Below are 18,908 nucleotides of genomic sequence, written 5' to 3' on the forward strand. Positions count from 1 at the left end.
TGTCGTGTGCGAGATTGTGTTAATAATAAAAGCAAACAAAAGTCACGGCTGTCAAAGCAGTTCAATGTCTCACTGCTACATCTCTCCTGCTCTTGCTCCCACTCTTGCCACCCAGATCCCCTACAGTAGCCGGTAACGGTGGCAGTGCTCCAAAAACTGGTTTTTTAAAAACCCCCCAACAACAACAACAACAGCTACAATAAGTTAACGACGCCGCGTCTGTTTAAAAACATAACGTCGAAATTTTTGCCCTTTTCCAGTTAGTTAATCGCCCGGAATCATCATCATCATCATCTCCAAGAGCAAAAAAATAAAAAAAAAACTAAAAAGAGGTGTCGCACTTTAGAGATGAGCGCGTGAATACCGATAATTGCATTGCGATGCGCACTATGTGGCGTATGAGTCATATTTCTTTGAGTATCTGTGAGATTGTTTACTGAAGCGGGTATCTCTGCTAGTGTGCTAGTGTGTGTTTGTGTGCGCTAATCAAATCGCTGGCAGGCAGTTCAATGATTTTCATACGGGAACTAATAAACCAAACAGCTACCAGCAACAATTACCACAATTAATCCAATTTAAAGCAGTTGAATCGGTTCAGTGAATAGCCCGTATTATCAACAACAGTTACGGGTGACATCATTAAACTTAATAATTGATAGAAAATTGAATGCAACTCTTTGTCAAGAGGGGAAAATGGGTAAAGAGATGTCATAGATATCTCTAAACTATAAATAAAGTCACTAGAAAGTAGATCTTTGTTTCAGATTTTATTCTACCAGAAACAGTCTTAAGATTCGCTTGGGAATTCTACTACCTATGCGATAACCGAAAAGAAAGTGACTTAATTAGCGCCAGAAAAGCTACTACTACTCCCATCCCTAAAGTCAAGGAGGTCAAGCTTTTTTCCTTTTTTTTGTTTTTTTGTGGTTATTGTTCACTGTATCTTAACCTGTCAGCAAGGTGGCACAGCCATTAAGTTGCCCCCAGACCTCTCTCTCTCCCTGTTATGTTGAAGTACAAGTACAAGTACACGACTTTAAACAACTGAGGCGCAAGTCAAGAGCAGCAGCAGAGCTGCAAAAAAGCTACAACAAAGCAACTACCGTTTCACTTTGCGCTTTTTTTTTTTTAACACGCGCGATTTTTTTCCATAAGAGTGTATCTGTGTGTGTTTTTGTTTGTTTGCGTGTACCGTTCTATAAATAAACCCCACCGCTTCATGTGCAATTCTTCTGCCCCATCAGCCACTTCCTCCTCCTGTGTCGGATAGAAAAAGAATGTTTTCGTTATCGGTTATTTAATGTGATTTATTTGCGTGCGAATGTTGATTTATATCAGCTCCCCCCCCCCCAAAGCCAGTAACCAGTTACCAGTTAAGAGCCAAAACAAAAAAAAAAGTATAAACCAAAACAAAAGCTATAACTCGATACTCTTTGGCACGCACATGTTCACTTAAGTGGGTCAAAAAAATAATTGGCACGCCCCCTAACCCAACCGCACACTCACTTGTCCTTGTCTGCCGAGGCTTCCCACATTGACCCACTTGGGTGGGCGGGGCGACGACGCCTTTTGCAGTTACAGTTCGTCCAAGGTCGAGTTTTTTTCACTTCCATTACCGATTCACAATTACCTCACAGACCTCCTCACAGTTCCTCCCAGTTGCTCCTCCTCCACTCTCTCCATGCGGATAATCCAATCAATTTTTAACGAGCTGTCGTGCAATAAGGTATTTGCTTTTTCCTTTGGAGCTCTAAGGATTCTATCATCGTTGGTTGTGCATTTTAGATTCGTTTTATGAATAATTTAAATGGCATTCATGTTCAAGACTCAATTATTAAGTGAAAATTGGATTAAATAACTAATTCCTTTCATTTCACACATTATTTTGAAGACTTTTGAGGGAATATTTTGATAAAATTGATTTAAAAATAGACTCCCTACTACAATATACTTTCACTTGACTTCCAAGTTTATTATCCGACCTGTGTTGTTATGGTTATCAGCTGCCACGCCCCTCGCACGAGCTGCCATTGATTGTGGGAGGCGCACTCTGGAGAGGGCACTCCATTCGAGAGGTGTCGGCACTCGTATTCACGCGAATTATATTCTCCGCAGCTCAGTTGCCGTTCAGCGAGCAACAGGTGAACTCCAGCTAGAAACTTTCAAGTATTTTAATAGATATTTCTCTCTGTGTAGCGGCATGTTGGTTGGCACCGGGTTGCATGTAATGCATAATTAGTTACCTTTTAATCCGACCGTCGATCGCGTGTGCTGGTGGTGCCTTCCAGTGAGGAGCGGATACGGATGCATCTGTATCTTCATCGTCGTCGCGTTCGCGTTCGCGTTTCATCCACGCCCAAGTGCACACCGCAAGCATTAACAAAAAGAGTGGGAAATGGAGAGCAGGAGCGTTTAAATCGGTTTCAATTAAACTTAATTTCTATCGTGTCGTAATTAAGGTGCCACAGCCAAGAAGTCTGTAATTAAGCCACAACACCAGAAAGCACCAGCAATAGTGCTAATACGAAGTGATTCATTCGGACTCAATTGAGAGTAATTGGGCAATTGAAATGCTGTGAAAAATGATCCATATTTGTGCGAATTGAGTGCTCAGTGATTCCAAAAAAAAAAATGGCTCAAAACCTGACCATGTTGTCGGGCGATGGCAGTTCCAGCCACAACAGCAAGACCACCACAAGTGGCAACGAGAACAGCAACAGCAGCAACACGTCGGTGAATTTCAAGCCAAAGGATACCAATGGCTGGAAGGACTACAAGAAGCTGAAAACGTATCTGATACTCAAGGATCAGCAGAGCGAGAAGGTAAACAGAACAGGGTTACAGAGCCATGGTTCTTCGCGGCAATCAATCAATGGTGACCTAAATTACGGCCAAAGCAAACAATTAATAAAAAGTTCTAGATAAAGAAGTCTATAATCCCCACGAATGGAACAGAAACATTCATTAATTAGTCAAGTTAGCTGGCAGTGCTTTGAATACTTATTTATTACAAATCTACTTAAAAAGTGGCTAAAAGTTGGCGGCAATTCCACCCACTTTCCACTAGGCTTCTACTTTGTTTCTATAATTAACCAAACAACGGCACAAAAGTTATGAAAGAACAGACTGAAACGAACAAAAAAAGGGGGAAAAAAAAGTTAACAAAAAGTTATTAAACGGTCATGACCCCCATTCTCGAAATGCTTATCAGGCAGGGCATGAAAAGCCCCAAACAAACAACCAAAAAAAAAAAACACAAGAGGGGAAAAGCCGGCAGAGGCAGAGGTCTAAAGAGTTTTTATTTAAGGGGGTAGGGTAGGGTAGGGTATGGTAAAAATAAAAAAAAACCAAAAAAGAAGTATAATAAAGTCAACGAGAACGAACATACAACATGTAGATATAAAAAGAAAAAAATACAAAAATATGAGAAACTTGTTTTTCCACAAAAAGCCTGCCGACTGACAGACGACAGACTTGTAAGTAGGCGGGCCAAAGGCGAGCCGGCCGCCAATCGGTGGGCGTGGCACACACCAGAAGCAGGAGGAGACGCCACATGGATCAATAAATATAGATGACATGGCACTGTCCAGATTGATGTGATGTGCTGTGAGGTATAGTATATACGCGCCGCATGACAAGGCAAACAAACAGAATGGAAACAGACACGGATACACGAACGCACATAAATACTTGCCACCTCTCCCATAGTAGTTATAGATACTCGGTCCTGTCCCGCCTTCAGTCTTGTGTAATCAAAAAGCGCGCCTATCAATGTCAAGCAATCTGACACAATGATATACGAAAAGTAAACAAACAATTAAATATACTTAGGAGTCTAATAAAATAAATTAATGCTCTGACTCAGTCTCTTCTAATCTGACGGACAGCTGCCCCGAGACAAGGGCATGTTTAGAGATGTTTAGATACATAATTTTCAGCCAGGAGATATAAAAGATTTGCCAAAAAAATGAAATTATTCAAATAATTATGCAGAGAACCCACTTGTCGTATACGTAATATGGGTACCCAACCATGGGCAGCCCCGGGGGAGGTAACATATATAGGATTATTAATTTGTATAAACACAGATGACGTCTGACAATGAGTAGTAGCAGCTCAGTGCCCGTGGGTGTCCCGGGGTGGCAGAGTTCACCTTCCTCCCGCCCGTTCCGTCCCACATGTCGTATACGCAACGTGCTATTGTTTTCCAAGGGACATGACAGCCAGGGAGGCGGAAACTGATGTTTACAGGTGCCATGCCATAATGCCCGGATGATTGAATGAAATTTAACATTAAATAAATGGAAAATGAATCTTTTCTGTTTAATTCTGATTGAAACTATTTTCTGGGTCAGGGGTATTAATCGTGAAATTCTTTAGTTGATCTGGTGGATTAATAAAAAGCTCAGCATGTAATCCATTGACTATTTTAAGCGAAATGTTTTATTCATATGTGCCAGCCATCAACACACATGTCATTCATCAATGTCGGTTGTGCGTCAGAGACTTGAACAATTATGAACATTAAAGGCGGCATGAACTCTTCAAAGTGTAATATTTTTATAAAAAATATATTTTGAAAAAAGGTAGCCATAGTTATTAAGAGTGGGAAGGTAAACTAATCTCCGACACATGTCTTGGGGCGTTAAGGTCGCTGCTGCACTTTCGACTTAACAGTTGTTTGCTAAAATCGCCAGCTTCGTTAATCGATTTTAAATAGAACCGTATTTGTGGATATCACACCTCCGGTGTTGTTTCTATGGAGCGGTGTAATCATCTCTTATATAAGAGTGCTAAGTGGATCTGCCAATATCCGGACAAATGACTAATCCCAGACTCTTCTCTTTCAGGCCTCCCACAAACCGGAATCGGAGCGATCCTATCAGTTGCGAAAACGCTCAACGCCTGCGGCCGAGAGAACAACCTTCGTCTGCTACACCTGTGGCTCGGACACGCCCTCCTCCCAGCTGCGCCTGGTCTACTGCTGTCCCAATGCCGAGCGGGAGCCGTACTACTCCTTCATCAAGACCATGGTCGCCTACAAGAACGCTAGTCCCATTAGTCCGCAGGGTAAGTGCTTCAAGTACACAATTAGTCACTCCAACTAATGCAATCTCTGTCTTCCGCTCCAGGCATGGTCCAGGTCTGCTCCGCCTGCAATGAGAAGCACAGCAGCCAGGCGGAAGGTGGCCCGCCCCCGGCTGCTCACTCCAGTGCTTCGCCCAGCATGGGACACGCGGTGGAATCCAGCTCGGCGATGTACAATTCCAGCGGAGCGATAGCCGGCAGCAGTGCGGCCCCGTTCGGCGGACGCAATTCTCCGTCGGAGAAGTCCCTGGCGAATTCAGATTCCACGAGTAACGTGCGGTTTAGGGTAAGGAGTCCGCCGATAACTGCCCGGCCGCAGTTTAGGGAAATCAGAATCTGGCACCGAACTCTCGTATCAGTGGGAGCTCGAGGAACGAAACCAATTGTTACTGGTTCCATAGATGATGACGACGCCGTCCAATAGATCGATTGTCAATATCAATTAGTATTTGAACAGGGGTGTACCCTCTACCCTGTAGCGGGATTTTCATTTCCCTGCATCATAAATAATCCAATCTATACGTTGTACTATATAGGATGGTCGGAGAGTATCGGTTAAGTGCGCAAACATGGAAATTTACAACGAGACTGCGCGGCAGATAATAGTTATGATGTACGAATATAGGAAAAACAATGATTGCACTTATTACACACCAAGTGTGTGTGTGGGGTGGTGTGTGGAGGATCTGAACGGATCGGATGGGATCGCTTGGGTCAGTAGCAGTGGCACTCGAGGCAGTGATAACATTGCTGAGCGATTAGCCTGGCCCCCGCCTGCCCATGTGGTGTGTGTCCATGCGATAACCCCGATGATCCAAGCCCCATTCAACTACAGTCTGTCTGGGCGTGGGCATATAGTCCGACATACAGATCACTGCAGATGGTTCACGACCTCAAATTGTTGAGTAATTCATTCGAGTTTGAAGGCAGAAGGCCGTCGTGGCCGATGTAGAGTGATAGAAAGTCAATATGACGCTTATCAGTAATGGAGGGGGAGCTAGGGCTAGCTAGCTCTAGAATAAATTCGATCGTCACTATATGTTAACCAATTTGAGTCAACAAATTTTGAGATTAGATAGGCTATGAAAGCCCACGGCAGCTCTGCATGCTCTCCGGGCAGTAGGCGGGGCAGTAGGCAAATAAATATAGACCCAGTATAGTATAGTACTCTATAGTATAAACCCCAAATGAAATTATCGCAGTACATATGCAGGGGCAATAAAAACTGGGTAAACGTGGTTCAGTCCGACTTGGTTTTATTCTTTATTTTGTCTGTTGGCTTAAGGCATCTGCTTTCAACCGGTTTGCTTGGCTATCTCTGGCTAGGTAGCGTCTTAATTTTGTTTATTTTTATTTTTTTAGTTTTGTTGTGGCTTTTATTTATTCCTCTTCATTTCTAATTCGAAATCTTTCAGCCCGTGTTCAAGTCCCCGTATCCGAGACAATTGAAAGACTTGTCGTCGCCCCGCTCGTAAATTATTAGACATCGCCGCTGCTCTTTTGCTCTTTATTGCTGTTTATTTTCGCATATATTTATAAATATATGTGCTCCCCTGTTTAGATTTACGAATCCGCGAATAGTGGATACTGTTGTTTAATCTTCCCGATGTTTGTTGACTATTTGTTTAGCTTAATTTGTCTTCGAGTGTTTTCGTTTTCTGTGTCTTGCTTGATTTACGATTCGGTTCTGTTCTGGGGTAGTTTCCTGTGTGGCCTTTTGTCTCTATTGATATTAGTTAAATATTAAATGAATATATATAAAAAATAAGCTGAAAAAGCATCAGGCTATAGCCTTAACAAAGTTGATTGACTTGAATACTAGAATAATGTTTTGTTATACCCGGTACTCGAAGTAGTACTTTAAAAAGTTTCAATACAAATTTTACCCAAATCGAATGATTTTTGAAAAAGTTATAGATTTTGTATTCTGTGGCTTGCTTTAAAGCACTCAAAAGTAGGCAACAAATTCTTGTTTTATTTAGAAAGGCGAAAAAGGGAAGAGTACCGGGTATCTTATAGTCGAGAAACCTTCTTGTTATTATTCCCCCTCTAAGCCATTGCCAAATGTTTCTCTTTCTGGCTTTTTTTTGTTAATTGTTTGACATTTGTCTGCTGTGTTGGCTTTGATTAAACAAATGTCATCTGTTTGCCGAGCGTGTGCGTGGATAATAGGCGAAATTCCAACAATAATTTATCTTTGAACAGGTGCCTCGCCTGTCCCCAAGGCGTATGCTCTATTTTCTATACGATACGATGCATTATGCTCTCCATATAACGACATATATGTGTAAAGTATATATTCTTGTGTACCCAGATATTATGGGGCTATCCAGGTCATTGCACAATCGGGCACAATCGTTTTCGAAACTCGTTTACTTGCATAAAGAAACAGAAGTAAACTGAAGTACAAAATACGAAATACGAAATTAAATATAGATAAATGCAAATATTTATCAATAGGCCAAGCAGCAACCATAACAGGCAACAGAAACAGTAACCCGTAACCCAATATTTAAACAATTCTTTCCGAAATGTTTACATTTGCATTGTCTTATTTGTTGATTTCTGTTTTCGTTTTCATGACGCGAAGGAGAGCGAGTGAGTTAGTATTTGCATTACGGTCCCCAGGGCTTTGAATTGCAAATGTTTGGCTTGGCAACCACACATCTACACCCTTATTCGAGTCGGATCGGATTGGAACCATATCTGGTGGCTATCGTAGTACCCAGATAACACTCACTTAATAGGGGTCTGTAAATGTATTAAGCAAACAACTGCATTCGCACTCGAGTCGCAAGTCATTCAACTTTCTCAAGTACTACATATTTAAGTAATAAATGCTAATAACCGAATATAGCAATACTCTACAGCCTACACAGGTTCAGATCTCGGAACTCTCTGCCCACAATCACTTCAAGTTCAAGAGCCCAGAAGAGCTCAAAAAACAGAATGACCCTCGAGAATCCAATTATATTCACATATAGACAGTGTTGACACACATCAGTCGAATGATGTTAAGTCATGTTTATGAAAACAATAAGAAGTACAAAAATAAATAAGTCAAAAATGTATTAAATGATGACGAAAAAGGGCACTTCCCGATGATGATTTCAACTTTGAACCCCCGCGGCCGAGCTGGGATTGATAACCAGATGGCATAACCCCAAACCCCCCACATCTAATTAGTCCTAAACAGTTCCAGATAAGGGGCTTTTTGGCTTTTGGAGAGGCGTTCGCTCTCGCCCTCGAAATATAAGTCGCAAAACCGAAGGGAGATAAGTGGGAATACGCACATGGTTCGAACTGGTTCGAATCGGTTATACGGCAAAAGTCCAAAGCAAGCCCAGCCAAGCACCAGTCATAGTCGAGTGCCTGCTCCTTGAATAGCAAATCAATCGTATTGAAAATATTTCATAAATTTTTTGGTGGGCTTTTTAGACTCTCCTCTTCATTTCGCCCGCTGATTAGATAGAGTTCGGTTCGCTTGATAGTCTTTGTTCGCTCCGTGATATTCTTAGAAATAGTATAGTACACAAATAACTAATACAATCTGTGTATATATTTTCGTTTTCATTCCGCAATTGATAGCCCTACGAGACGAACTCTAACAATTCCAATTCAAACACGGCACGCGACCTCAAACAAATCCGTCGCAGCGATTCCCGGCCCAATTCCCCCAGTTCCAGTCAAGGAGGAGCCATCGAAAATGGTCACGGCCAGTATCCGTAAGTGCTTTATCCTTCTTCGATCTTTCGATATGAATCTAATGTGATTATATCTTTCAGTTGTTCCATTTGCAAAGTACTCTGTCCCTCAAACAAAATGGATTGGCTGTCCACCAGTGCCGAGCACATGAATTCCCATGCGATGCACTTTCCCTGTCTCAAGGCCAATGCCGTAAACAGCACCAGCAGCTCCACTAACAACAATAACAATAACAACAGCAACAATAATAATAATAATAACAACAACAACAACAGTAATAATAATAACAACAACGAGTTCAACAGTAATCGCGTGTTGGCCTGCAAGGACTGCAAGGAATACTTGGCCAGCCAGTGGGAGTCTATGGATGCCGAAAGGGTTCCGCTCGAGCACAGAAGGTTACTCACACTCATGCCACTCGAACTATTCAAGATACTAATGTGACCTACTTTCCAGATACAACATTCCCTCGCCCATGATGAACTCCAGCTCGCCAAACGGATCTCGGCACGGCGCCATGAGCATCAACACACCGCCCTCCACACCATCCATATCGTCCTCGACGGCTGCCAGCCAGTCCATCTACTGCTTCCTGTGTGGCCTGCACTCGGACTTTTCCTTTGCCCGGATTCTATATGCCAGCAAGGAGGTAGAATCTTTGGAAGCTTAGGGACTTACTTGATGATTAGCTTCGATTATCGTAGAAACTTAATGCTACTTAGGCAGAAAGTGCTTTCATTTTTAATGCATTGTCTGTTAGGAGTATGCACTTTAAGCTTCAACTAGAGTATATAGCCTTTAAGCTAAATATTTGTTCATAATACAGAATTTGTGTCATAATACAGAATAGTTTGCCAAAGAATTCAGCCAATTTTCTGATAAGCTTTCCCTAATAATGGCACAAGTGCAGTCCATCAATATAGATAACAACGCCATCCGGGTAAATTATAATGTAACATGATAAAGTGCAGATTGTTTTTAGATCACTTCTAATGCAGATACCAGTATTACCAAATTAATATGTTTTATGAAGCTTATTCCAATTGGAAAATATAAGTACTCACTGAATATCCTATTAATTACTTTTAGGGATCGAGACCTTATTTTCCTCTACTGCTGAAACACAACGCCCTGCCCAATGCTGAGCAATTGAGAAACAATTTTTCATTGGTCTGCACCTTCTGTTACCATTCCATGCTGAATCAGTGGCGCAAGTAAGTCGACTCTCGTTAAATATTAATTGAACAAACAATCATTAATGATTCTCCACTATCTCTAACAGATATGAGGCACAGAGTCCCAGCGTGAATCCGGCGGATCGCAAATACAATTGGCACGATTACAACTGTCACCTGTGCGGGATTACGACATATAGGAAACGGGTGCGGGCACTGCCAGTCAACGATTTTCCGTTTGTGAAGAACCAGAAGAGCGAGGATGGCTTGCTGCTTGAGAATGGAGAATTTGCGGTCGTTTGTTTGGATTGCTATGAGAGTTTAAGGTGGGAAATAGGGAATTATAGACAAGATTAGGGTTTAATTTAAAGGAGTTAGTTTAAAGAGCTACACATACTTTCCATGGCCTTTAGGGGAACTAAAATATATCATTTTAGACCTAGATTTCCTTTAAAATCTATTGAGAACATAACTAAATTTTATAGTCAAGCTTGAAGGTCTCAGATATGATTGTAAGGCTTAGTTACCAATTGTAGACTCTAAAGAGCACTGTTTTTGAGTAAAAACCTGTACAAAACCTCGTGTTGAACCTGTTGAACCTGTTGAACCTCGTGATAAAATGTCACTTTAACATATAGATAGTTCAGATCCTCAGAGAATGATTTATAGCCAACCTCCTTATCTTAAACCTTGTCAAAAATCACATGAAATTGAAGTAAAATTTCTTTAAAGACATACTAATTGACATCTGTTCCAATATTTTTGCAGACAACAAGCCTCGCAGCATGATCGCTTCGGGGTGCCCATATCGAGGCGGGCCTACAACTGGGTGCCCCAGCCGCCGCCCCCCGAGGATAGTCCCGAGTCCGCAGTGGCCCGATTGCCCTGCGGCGAGCGCTCCGATCGCATTGTAAGTGTAATCCCTCTTCCCCCAGACACTGTGCAACCTGACCCTCTGACTCAAATACCTCTCCCCCCAAACAGCTCATCAGCAACGCTCTGAGGCCCGTGCCAGGAAAGAAAACGACATCGCCCAAGCAGTACGACAAGTCAAAAGAAGGTAAGTGACTTCGCAACGCTATTGCCCCCAATGAGGGTAGGGAATCCGATCCGATCTGATTGCGATTTTGCTTCTGGTAATGCGAAACGCTCCGCCAGCGCCCCGGGGTTAGCGGGTTCAAGTGAAACCCAATTCGCGTCAATAAATTTCAATTGGTTTCACTTAACTCTGAGTGTTCAGCGTTGTCCGGCCAGCTGGCTCACACTCGGAATCGGACTCGGACTCGGACAGTTCAATAATAGCCTTAGTTCTCCGGTTCGTTTGGCATTTCCAAAGTGAAACATTGTGCAGTTGCAGTTGCAGGTAGTCTTTTCTCCTGGTTGCCACATTATTTTGCATTTTGCCACAAAAACGGTTGGGTATTTGAGGGGAGAATCAGTTGGTTGGTTGGGCTTTTGATATTTAAGCGGATTCATAGTTTTCTGACTCTGTTTTAGACAGAGCTTAAGAGGGTGTTGTGTTCTAGAGACTAACTTGTTTGACTTACTGAAGCTGATAGATGGATGATCTAGATAATGGCCTAGATCTGAAAGATATATGAACTAATTCTTTGCTTTAATAAATTATAAAGATTATTTGATGACTTATTAAATGAAATTATTTGAAGAGCCCTCCCTATCTATATACCCTATACTCTATTCATTTATAACTCTTAGCAAACTAAATCCCCTATTTTTTTTTTATCTCAACTGGTAGCAATTTTTTTTGCTGAATTGAATTTACCATTTTTCGGCATATCATATTGAGCCTTGTCCCTCAAGGGTCCTTACAATCGCCTGAATACCTAACACACTCACACTACCATGAAAAATCTCGGCAAAAGCCTCTCTAATTGCATTTTCCCCCAAAAATCTGAATGCAGAGAAAATATTCGGAGCTGAATAAGAAATCAACTGATTAAATGCCCAATAACAAGCCGAAACCACAACAAGGATACGAAATCACTAGAAGCAGACTTCATATATACTAGCACTAGTAATAAATATTGATTTTTTATGAATTGCAAGGAAGAGTGGGAGTGGGAGGACTTCTCTTGCTCTTTCCTCACTTATTTATGCAGCAGCAATGGCGTCGGTAAACTTCTTCAATAAAATGCCAAAAAGGAAACATCATAAAAATAAATAAACAGAGAAACCACAAGCACACAGACTGTCAGCAACTGTTCAAGTGTGTGGGTGGTGGATGGTATGGGTGTGGGTGTAGGTGGGTGAGTGTATATAACTTTGCACACGAATTTTTATGCAGCTACCCAACCACCCAACCACAACTCACTCACACACACTCCAGAGAAACCACCTACAAATACCACTTCCGACAACAGCAATCCCCCATGCACGAAAGTAGAAACGAGAACGAACGACCATCCAACCAACCAACCATCCGACTGAGCTGGCAAGCACAAATAATAAAAGCAACAGCATAAAGTATTTCGAATTGAATTACTCCGTGTTATCCTGTCAACCATACGAAAACACTCAAGACCATTCAACATGCCACACGCTTCCTGTACCGTTCTTTTTTGTTGCCCACCCCAGCCCCTGGCTCTCTGGGGGATTGGGGGGAACTCCATCCCCAACCCACTCCATTCCACATCCATTCATTCATTCAACCCTGCCACCCACCGTTTAAGGAGTTGGCATCGATTTGCAAAAAGTATATTACCTCCTAAAGTGGCAAGGAAGGGGTGTGCACTCCATACACTGAAATTAAATTCAGAAATTTAAAAAATATATATGTTTATCTCATTATTTTCTCTCTCTTTTGGTCTCTATTGGTTTATGATTTCTTTGGAAAGGATACCCCCTTTTCTTTCCGTGTCCCCCCTCATTTTTCCTGCCTCGTGCCTGCCCCCCTTTGGCTGCCAATAAAATGAAGTTATGCCCCGGAGTGGCAGTGGCAGTGGCAGTGGTGGGGTGGCGGCTGGAGGAGGAGTTGAATAAGTAAACATAAAACCACTGAATTTACGCTTATTGCACCCGCAAACATTTTGTTTAACACAACAACTGGCATCCTCGTTGTACATTCTCTTACTCTTTCATTCAATTTATCCCTATCTCTCTCTATGTCTGTCTGTTGGCTCCACTGTCGTTGCACGGTGGGCTGTGTGGGTGTCATTTCCGGCCTCAATTTCAAAAGAAGCTCAAATTTCCACACAATTTTCCGGCTTCGCTCTTTGGCACTTTGGTCGGACTCGGTCTCGGTCTCGACTGGTCGTCTCTGACTCGGGTAGTTTTTTGCACCCCCAGTTGACGTTGTCCGCTCCTGCCGCCCCCCTTCTCTGGTTTTGGGCTCCCCGTCACTGACTGACAGCCGTTTCCTCGTTGCCACTTGTTCAGTCAGTCACTCAGCAGAGACTCAGCAGAGCAGCACCAGCCCACCCACCCAGCACCACCCAAAAAAACACCAAACCACAATTCCGTTTCTGTTTTTGCCGCCTTTGGGTTGTGCTTTTTACTTTTGCCACATCTTGTTGTAGCTGCTGCTGTTGTTGTTGGCCATGCCCAAGTTGCCACCTTTGCCACAAAAATATTTCAAGCGCTCACCTCCTCCCTACCCGCCCCCGCCCCGCCCTCTTGCATTTCAACTACCCCTCCTTCATTTCCGTTTTGCGTAGAATAACAGTTACATTATCCTTTTTATTGCCACACTTTCCAGACACGAATGCCAGGACGAGACTGAAAGAAATGTGTGAAAGGGATAGCTAGCTGGAGGAGGAGGAGGGGTGGTTGAGTGGGGGGAGCTAGTAGGGAGGGTACTAGGGGGTGGAAAACCAAGCCCAGACACAGACATATTTGGCTTGTGGCAAGCTACGACCTGCCCCCGATCCTTTGCCCATTTTCTTCTCCCTTCAGTTTATTGTGTTCACCCTTATACCCCCCCCTCAAACCACCCCCTCTCCGCCTCTCAAACTGGGTGGCTTCCAGGAAATTGTGGGCAAAAAAAAAATGTGCATTTATTTTTGCTAGAGGAGCGCTCGGTTGCTTGGCTGCTTGGCTGGCTGGCTGGTCCCTGCTCGAGTCGCAGTAAATTGTGGTAAACACGAAGCCAAGTGTTTGGAGAGTATTTACTCGGCTATGCCCCTTGTTCCACACAGTGGTATCCACGCTGTGGCACGCACAGTGGGTCGCATCGTCATTTGCATAATTGGCAAACATGATTGCATGCTAAAAAGGATCGCCTGATACATGGGATGGATGTGTGTTGCAAGTGTGTGTGTGGAAGGCAGTATGATGTATATTCAAGGGGAATTATGCAAAGTAAAATTGACTTCTGCCCTTAGATTATGTAAATTTTGTCATTACTCTTTGGTGTTTATTAAAGATGAGTATTCCGACACAGAATTATTAAAATCTACATCATAAGGACACTTTGAGAAATTTATGAAGCCATTTTCCAAGAAATCTATAGCTAATTTTATAGTTTTTAATAAAATTTCAAATTGATTTGCGTGTTAAACGAGTTTTATGGTCTTGCCACATCTTCGGTTCGTGCCACAAGCCGAACATCTCTGTTGGAATCGCAGTCTTACAACTTCATCCCTTTGTAATCATCATCATCTGTTAGCAGCAGCTGATTTATCCCACACTGAAATCGCCCCCGATATGCATATGTAGCTGTCAGCACATAACCCCAACTTACTTAAGGATATAGGGGGTGGAGAAAGGCACTCCCTTCCCCCCATTCAACAACTCTCTTGCTGTCCCTTTTCACGAGCACACATATAAAGCGCTGATGTGGCATGAAAAAACATATAAATTCTGCCAATCGATGAAGATAAAATACATTTTGTAATACGTTAGCCCCCCACCACCACCACCCTTATCAGACGGGCTGGGGGGCGTCTGAGGTCAACCGTTTGAGTGTGGGCGTCTTTTAGGAGTCAACGAAGTGTGCAACGTCAACTCACACACACACACAGGCACAGACACACACCATCGCACACTCACTGACAAAAAAGGCATTCCATGTGGGTGTAAGTGAAATTTCAAGTGGCGCTACCAAGGCAAACTTCAGCATTGACTCTTAGTGCGCCACCCTCACACATATAGGGGGTGGTACAGTGAAGCCTCCATAATAAATACATTAAATATTTTATTATAATTTAAATGATTAAATATTTTAGTTATTAACTTGCTAGATGCTTTGATTATGACTAGTTTTTATTACTTCCTCAGTAAGATCCACCTTTAAGAGGCTTACCTGTACAAGTAGGTTAGTGTACGAGTGTGGGTATATGGAAACCCTTTAAAAGCTTGTTGTTGCCAGACACATAAACGTTTAGCCCATAAACCCTTGATGTATGGAACATAAACACCACACTTGCAAGTGCCACTCATTTGGTGGTTTCTCGGGGATTCGGGGTTTTGGGTACCACCGAGAGGTATCGTGGGGTTTGTGGCCCTGGTGTCAGTGGTTAGTGGCGGTGGTTGCTGGTGGTCCCATCCAGCCAGCCATCCAGTCAGCCAGCCAGCTAGTCATCCAACTAGCTAACTGCTAACTGAAATCCAATGTGTTTCCGGACTCGTGTGTCCCGGATACGGGTTTGGGTTTTTTTTTTTTTTTTTTTTTTTTGGAAAGGGGGAGGGGTTTCCGAGGGGTTCTCAGTCCGGCAACCGCAATGTCAATAAATATGTTACGCCTGACTCGTCCTTTTTTCTCTCCAACGTCGAGGGCTGCTGGCTGGGCTGTTGGTTAGCAATTTGGTTAAACATATTTATTTGAGGGGTGGTGGTCGATGGGACTGAGTGTTTTTCTTTTGTTCAATTTTGGTTGTACGGCCATCGAGTTAGCCGTAACAATTTTCCTATTCAATTTCGTAGCATCGATTTATTTTTCGACAATTGCTGGCTATTGGTATATGCCTATAGAGAAAAAAAAAATACAAGAAAAAAAAAAAGAAAAATATTTACATACAATATTTCGAGGCACCCTCAAAAAATTCGATGCATTTATTTGCACAAAGTTTCCCCATTCAAATTGCATTTTCGTGTAGAATAAATTGTGAAATATTTTTATTAGCCAGACTTATGGGATCTTCGTCGTTGTGCAAGGTTGCAGGGGGAAGTTTTTGGACAAAAGATAATCTTATTGTTGCACCCTTTTGCAACTAATTCCTATAAGCAAACTTTTTGAGCTCTCAACTAGACGTTTTTGCCTTTTTCCTCTGTTCGTTCCATTTTGCAAAATATGCAGACCCAAATTTAATTAAAAAACTTGACAACAACTAAGGAACTCTATCTACACACACACACATACACACAAACAGACAGACAGACAGACGTTGAATATTATCAACCCCCGAAGTACAACTGCGAAAAAGAATGTTGAGAATGCGCTAAGAAGCATGCTACAAGATTTGCTTCTTCTCCATTTTCTGCTGTCGCCGCCATATTTACTTTTGTATTTGTTTACCTTTTTATTGTTGTTTGTTTGTGGCTCGAATTTAAATATTTGCAAGTTGTTTTTGAGAAATCTCTTTAATCCAAATATTGTTCAGTGTTTAAAAATTTGTTCAGTGTAGAGAATATAGCTGCTGTTGGCGGAATTGTTGCTTCTTTTATTGCACTTTTTACTAGGCCTCCTCCCCTCCATTTTTTTTATCTCTCTTCTTGTCTGTGTGTAGGTGTGCCGGCGTGTGGGTGTACAAGCGCCAAAGTGATTTACTCTTATAAATATTTGCTTGTGAGCTCTTTAAGTACTTTTTCTCTTCACTTCCTTTGGCGTAGTTTACTTTTTTTTGTTTGTTTTTTTGTTGGTTTCGTTTTTGTTTTTCTTTACGCTGTTGTTTTGCACTTTTTTTCGCCACGTTTGCTTTGGCATTCATTCCCATTCAGTCAGCAGCGCCTAGTAACTGTTTACCTTATGAGCTCAGACCAGCTCTTATCCTCCCACGCCTTTCGCCCCCACGCTTTGTTTGCTTGTTTCTGTTGCATACTTTTCAGCGTAATTTTATTGAATCGTGTTTACCCTTATGTCGAGTCGGACTTTGTTTGTATTTTCTTTTACTCCATTTTATGCCCGGCTTTGGCTTCGGCTCCTTTGTGCCTGCCTTGGTTTTGAAATCGAGGTTAGGACCTAATTGTAGTTTTTTGTTTAATAATAATAGACATTTTTAAGGACTTTTTAATAAAAGATTAAATTATAAAGAAAGATTTATCAAAAATAGTATGTATTTAGCTTATTAAATATGGTTATTTTGTTATGAAATATAGTTGATATAGTTTTGAAAAATATATATTTTTTGGAAGATCGTATTCCACTGTACCTCCTGCACTGTGCTGATTTTGCACCCCTCCCCGGGGGAATCATTTTGCATTAACTGAGCAAATAAACCAACTTTGTTATACTTTCGTTCATTTCATTTCGTTTGCCTTGGCCGTAGGTAAAGAATGGTGGCACTGTGGCGACTGTGAGAGAAGGGGGTACGGTACTGCAGGGGTGTTGCACGAGGCATGGGGCATCAGAGGTGGGTCAGAGTCAGTGGAGGCATCTAAAACTGTATATACCAGCAACCGTTTGCTTATTTGTTGTTGATATTTCTGCTTCTGCTTCTGCTTTGGTTTCTGTTTCTGTTCTGGTTTTCTTTTGCTGTTGTTAGTGTTGTTGTTGTTGTTGTTGCTTGTTCAGCTTGGGCGGTTATTTACCCTGTTTCGCATTTGTTTGCTTGTGTACTCTTACCCAACCACCTTCCCTTTTGACTCACCTCCGGAGTCCGGACTCTCTTTGCCCCCACACACTCTTTCTCTCTCTCTGCTCGGCTCTTTTGTGTGTGTGTGTGAAATTGAATGCTCAATTGAGCACTTAATTAGCAAAAACAGTTTTTAATGACGACACGAAAGCTTTTATGCTTTGAATTCTGTTTGCAAGGGAGTCCAGTTCCTCTACACTGAGAGATATTTTTTATGAAAGTTATTAAATACATCTACTTTTGTTGTAAGAAACAACATAATTATTTTTTTAACTGCATCTTGGGATTTATTTCTTTTCATGGTGGTTGATTTTCTTGTTAATTTCCCGCTTTTTACATCACCCATCAAAAAAGCTGCGGGGTAAGAGGAGTTCCAAGCACGTGTCCTCTTAGTCGGCTTTTTTTTATTCTCTTCAGGTTCCCCCTTCAGTCAGCTCTATACCACTTTCTTACGCACACACACACACACACACACACAGAATGAGGCTTCTGCGTCCGGCATAATTGTCGATGTGATTAATGTGTTTTTAAGTGCATCATTTTGAGCATATTACCAGCAGTTTATAGGGGTTAATTTCACTCCCCTGAGCACTTTGCATGCCGACCGTTTGTTCGTTGGTACGGTTGGGCGGTCGGGCGGTTGGGCGCCCGGGCGGTCGGTCGGCCCCTTTGGCATTTTAATTGAATTGTTGCCATTGCTTTGCCCGCTCACGTTGCTTCCGATTGTTGTTATTTTCTGAATGGTATTTATTACCGCTTCCCTTGGCATTCCATTGTATTGTATTCCTATCCGAGACACGATTTTTTTTAATTAACGCTTATTTGCTTAAACGAAAGTGTGTTAATATTTTTTCGATATGGTATGGGATACAGTACACTGCAAGAAATGTCTTTGACTTTATTTTTTCTTTTGATTTTCAACCCCCAAAAAAAAGTGTAACATTTAAGCCCACTTTTCATGACTCTCACTCTCATGCTCACCCCGAAATACCCAAAGACAAACATCAAGTGGCACTGGGATACATCATAAAATACTTCAGATGGCTGATGATGATGATAATGATGCGGCCCGTTGCAGTTCCTGGGCAACTGGGCTCTTCACGCACCACTGGGCAACAACAACATTTACAAATTCAATTGAATTGATACACGCACCGCTTGTTAACCATTTCGGGCCGAATGAACCACCAAA

At 42.1% G+C, this 18,908-nt stretch overlaps 1 protein-coding gene across 7 annotated transcripts in view; it reads left to right on the forward strand.

Annotated features, from left to right (window-relative positions):
• The window catches only part of LOC6495860 (histone-lysine N-methyltransferase 2D), a 63,556-nt gene that overhangs the window by 16,101 nt on the left and 28,547 nt on the right, over positions 1 to 18,908 (forward strand). For 5 of the 7 annotated variants that reach the window (XM_014908033.3, XM_001959688.4, XM_044715199.1 and 2 more), the window contains exons 4-12: positions 4,851 to 5,070; positions 5,133 to 5,374; positions 8,677 to 8,813; positions 8,874 to 9,191; positions 9,250 to 9,442; positions 9,883 to 10,007; positions 10,076 to 10,294; positions 10,737 to 10,878; positions 10,953 to 11,028. In XM_014908033.3, the coding sequence (XP_014763519.1) occupies positions 4,851 to 5,070; positions 5,133 to 5,374; positions 8,677 to 8,813; positions 8,874 to 9,191; positions 9,250 to 9,442; positions 9,883 to 10,007; positions 10,076 to 10,294; positions 10,737 to 10,878; positions 10,953 to 11,028 (1,672 nt within the window). Of the gene's footprint in view, positions 1 to 2,459; positions 2,824 to 4,850; positions 5,071 to 5,132; positions 5,375 to 8,676; positions 8,814 to 8,873; positions 9,192 to 9,249; positions 9,443 to 9,882; positions 10,008 to 10,075; positions 10,295 to 10,736; positions 10,879 to 10,952; positions 11,029 to 18,908 lie in introns of all 7 variants that reach the window. The other 2 variants (XM_032450909.2, XM_044715198.1) reach the window with 2 other exon arrangements.

The sequence above is a fragment of the Drosophila ananassae genome, chromosome 3L, assembly GCF_017639315.1.
Source record: "Drosophila ananassae strain 14024-0371.13 chromosome 3L, ASM1763931v2, whole genome shotgun sequence".
NCBI lineage: Eukaryota > Metazoa > Arthropoda > Insecta > Diptera > Drosophilidae > Drosophila > Drosophila ananassae.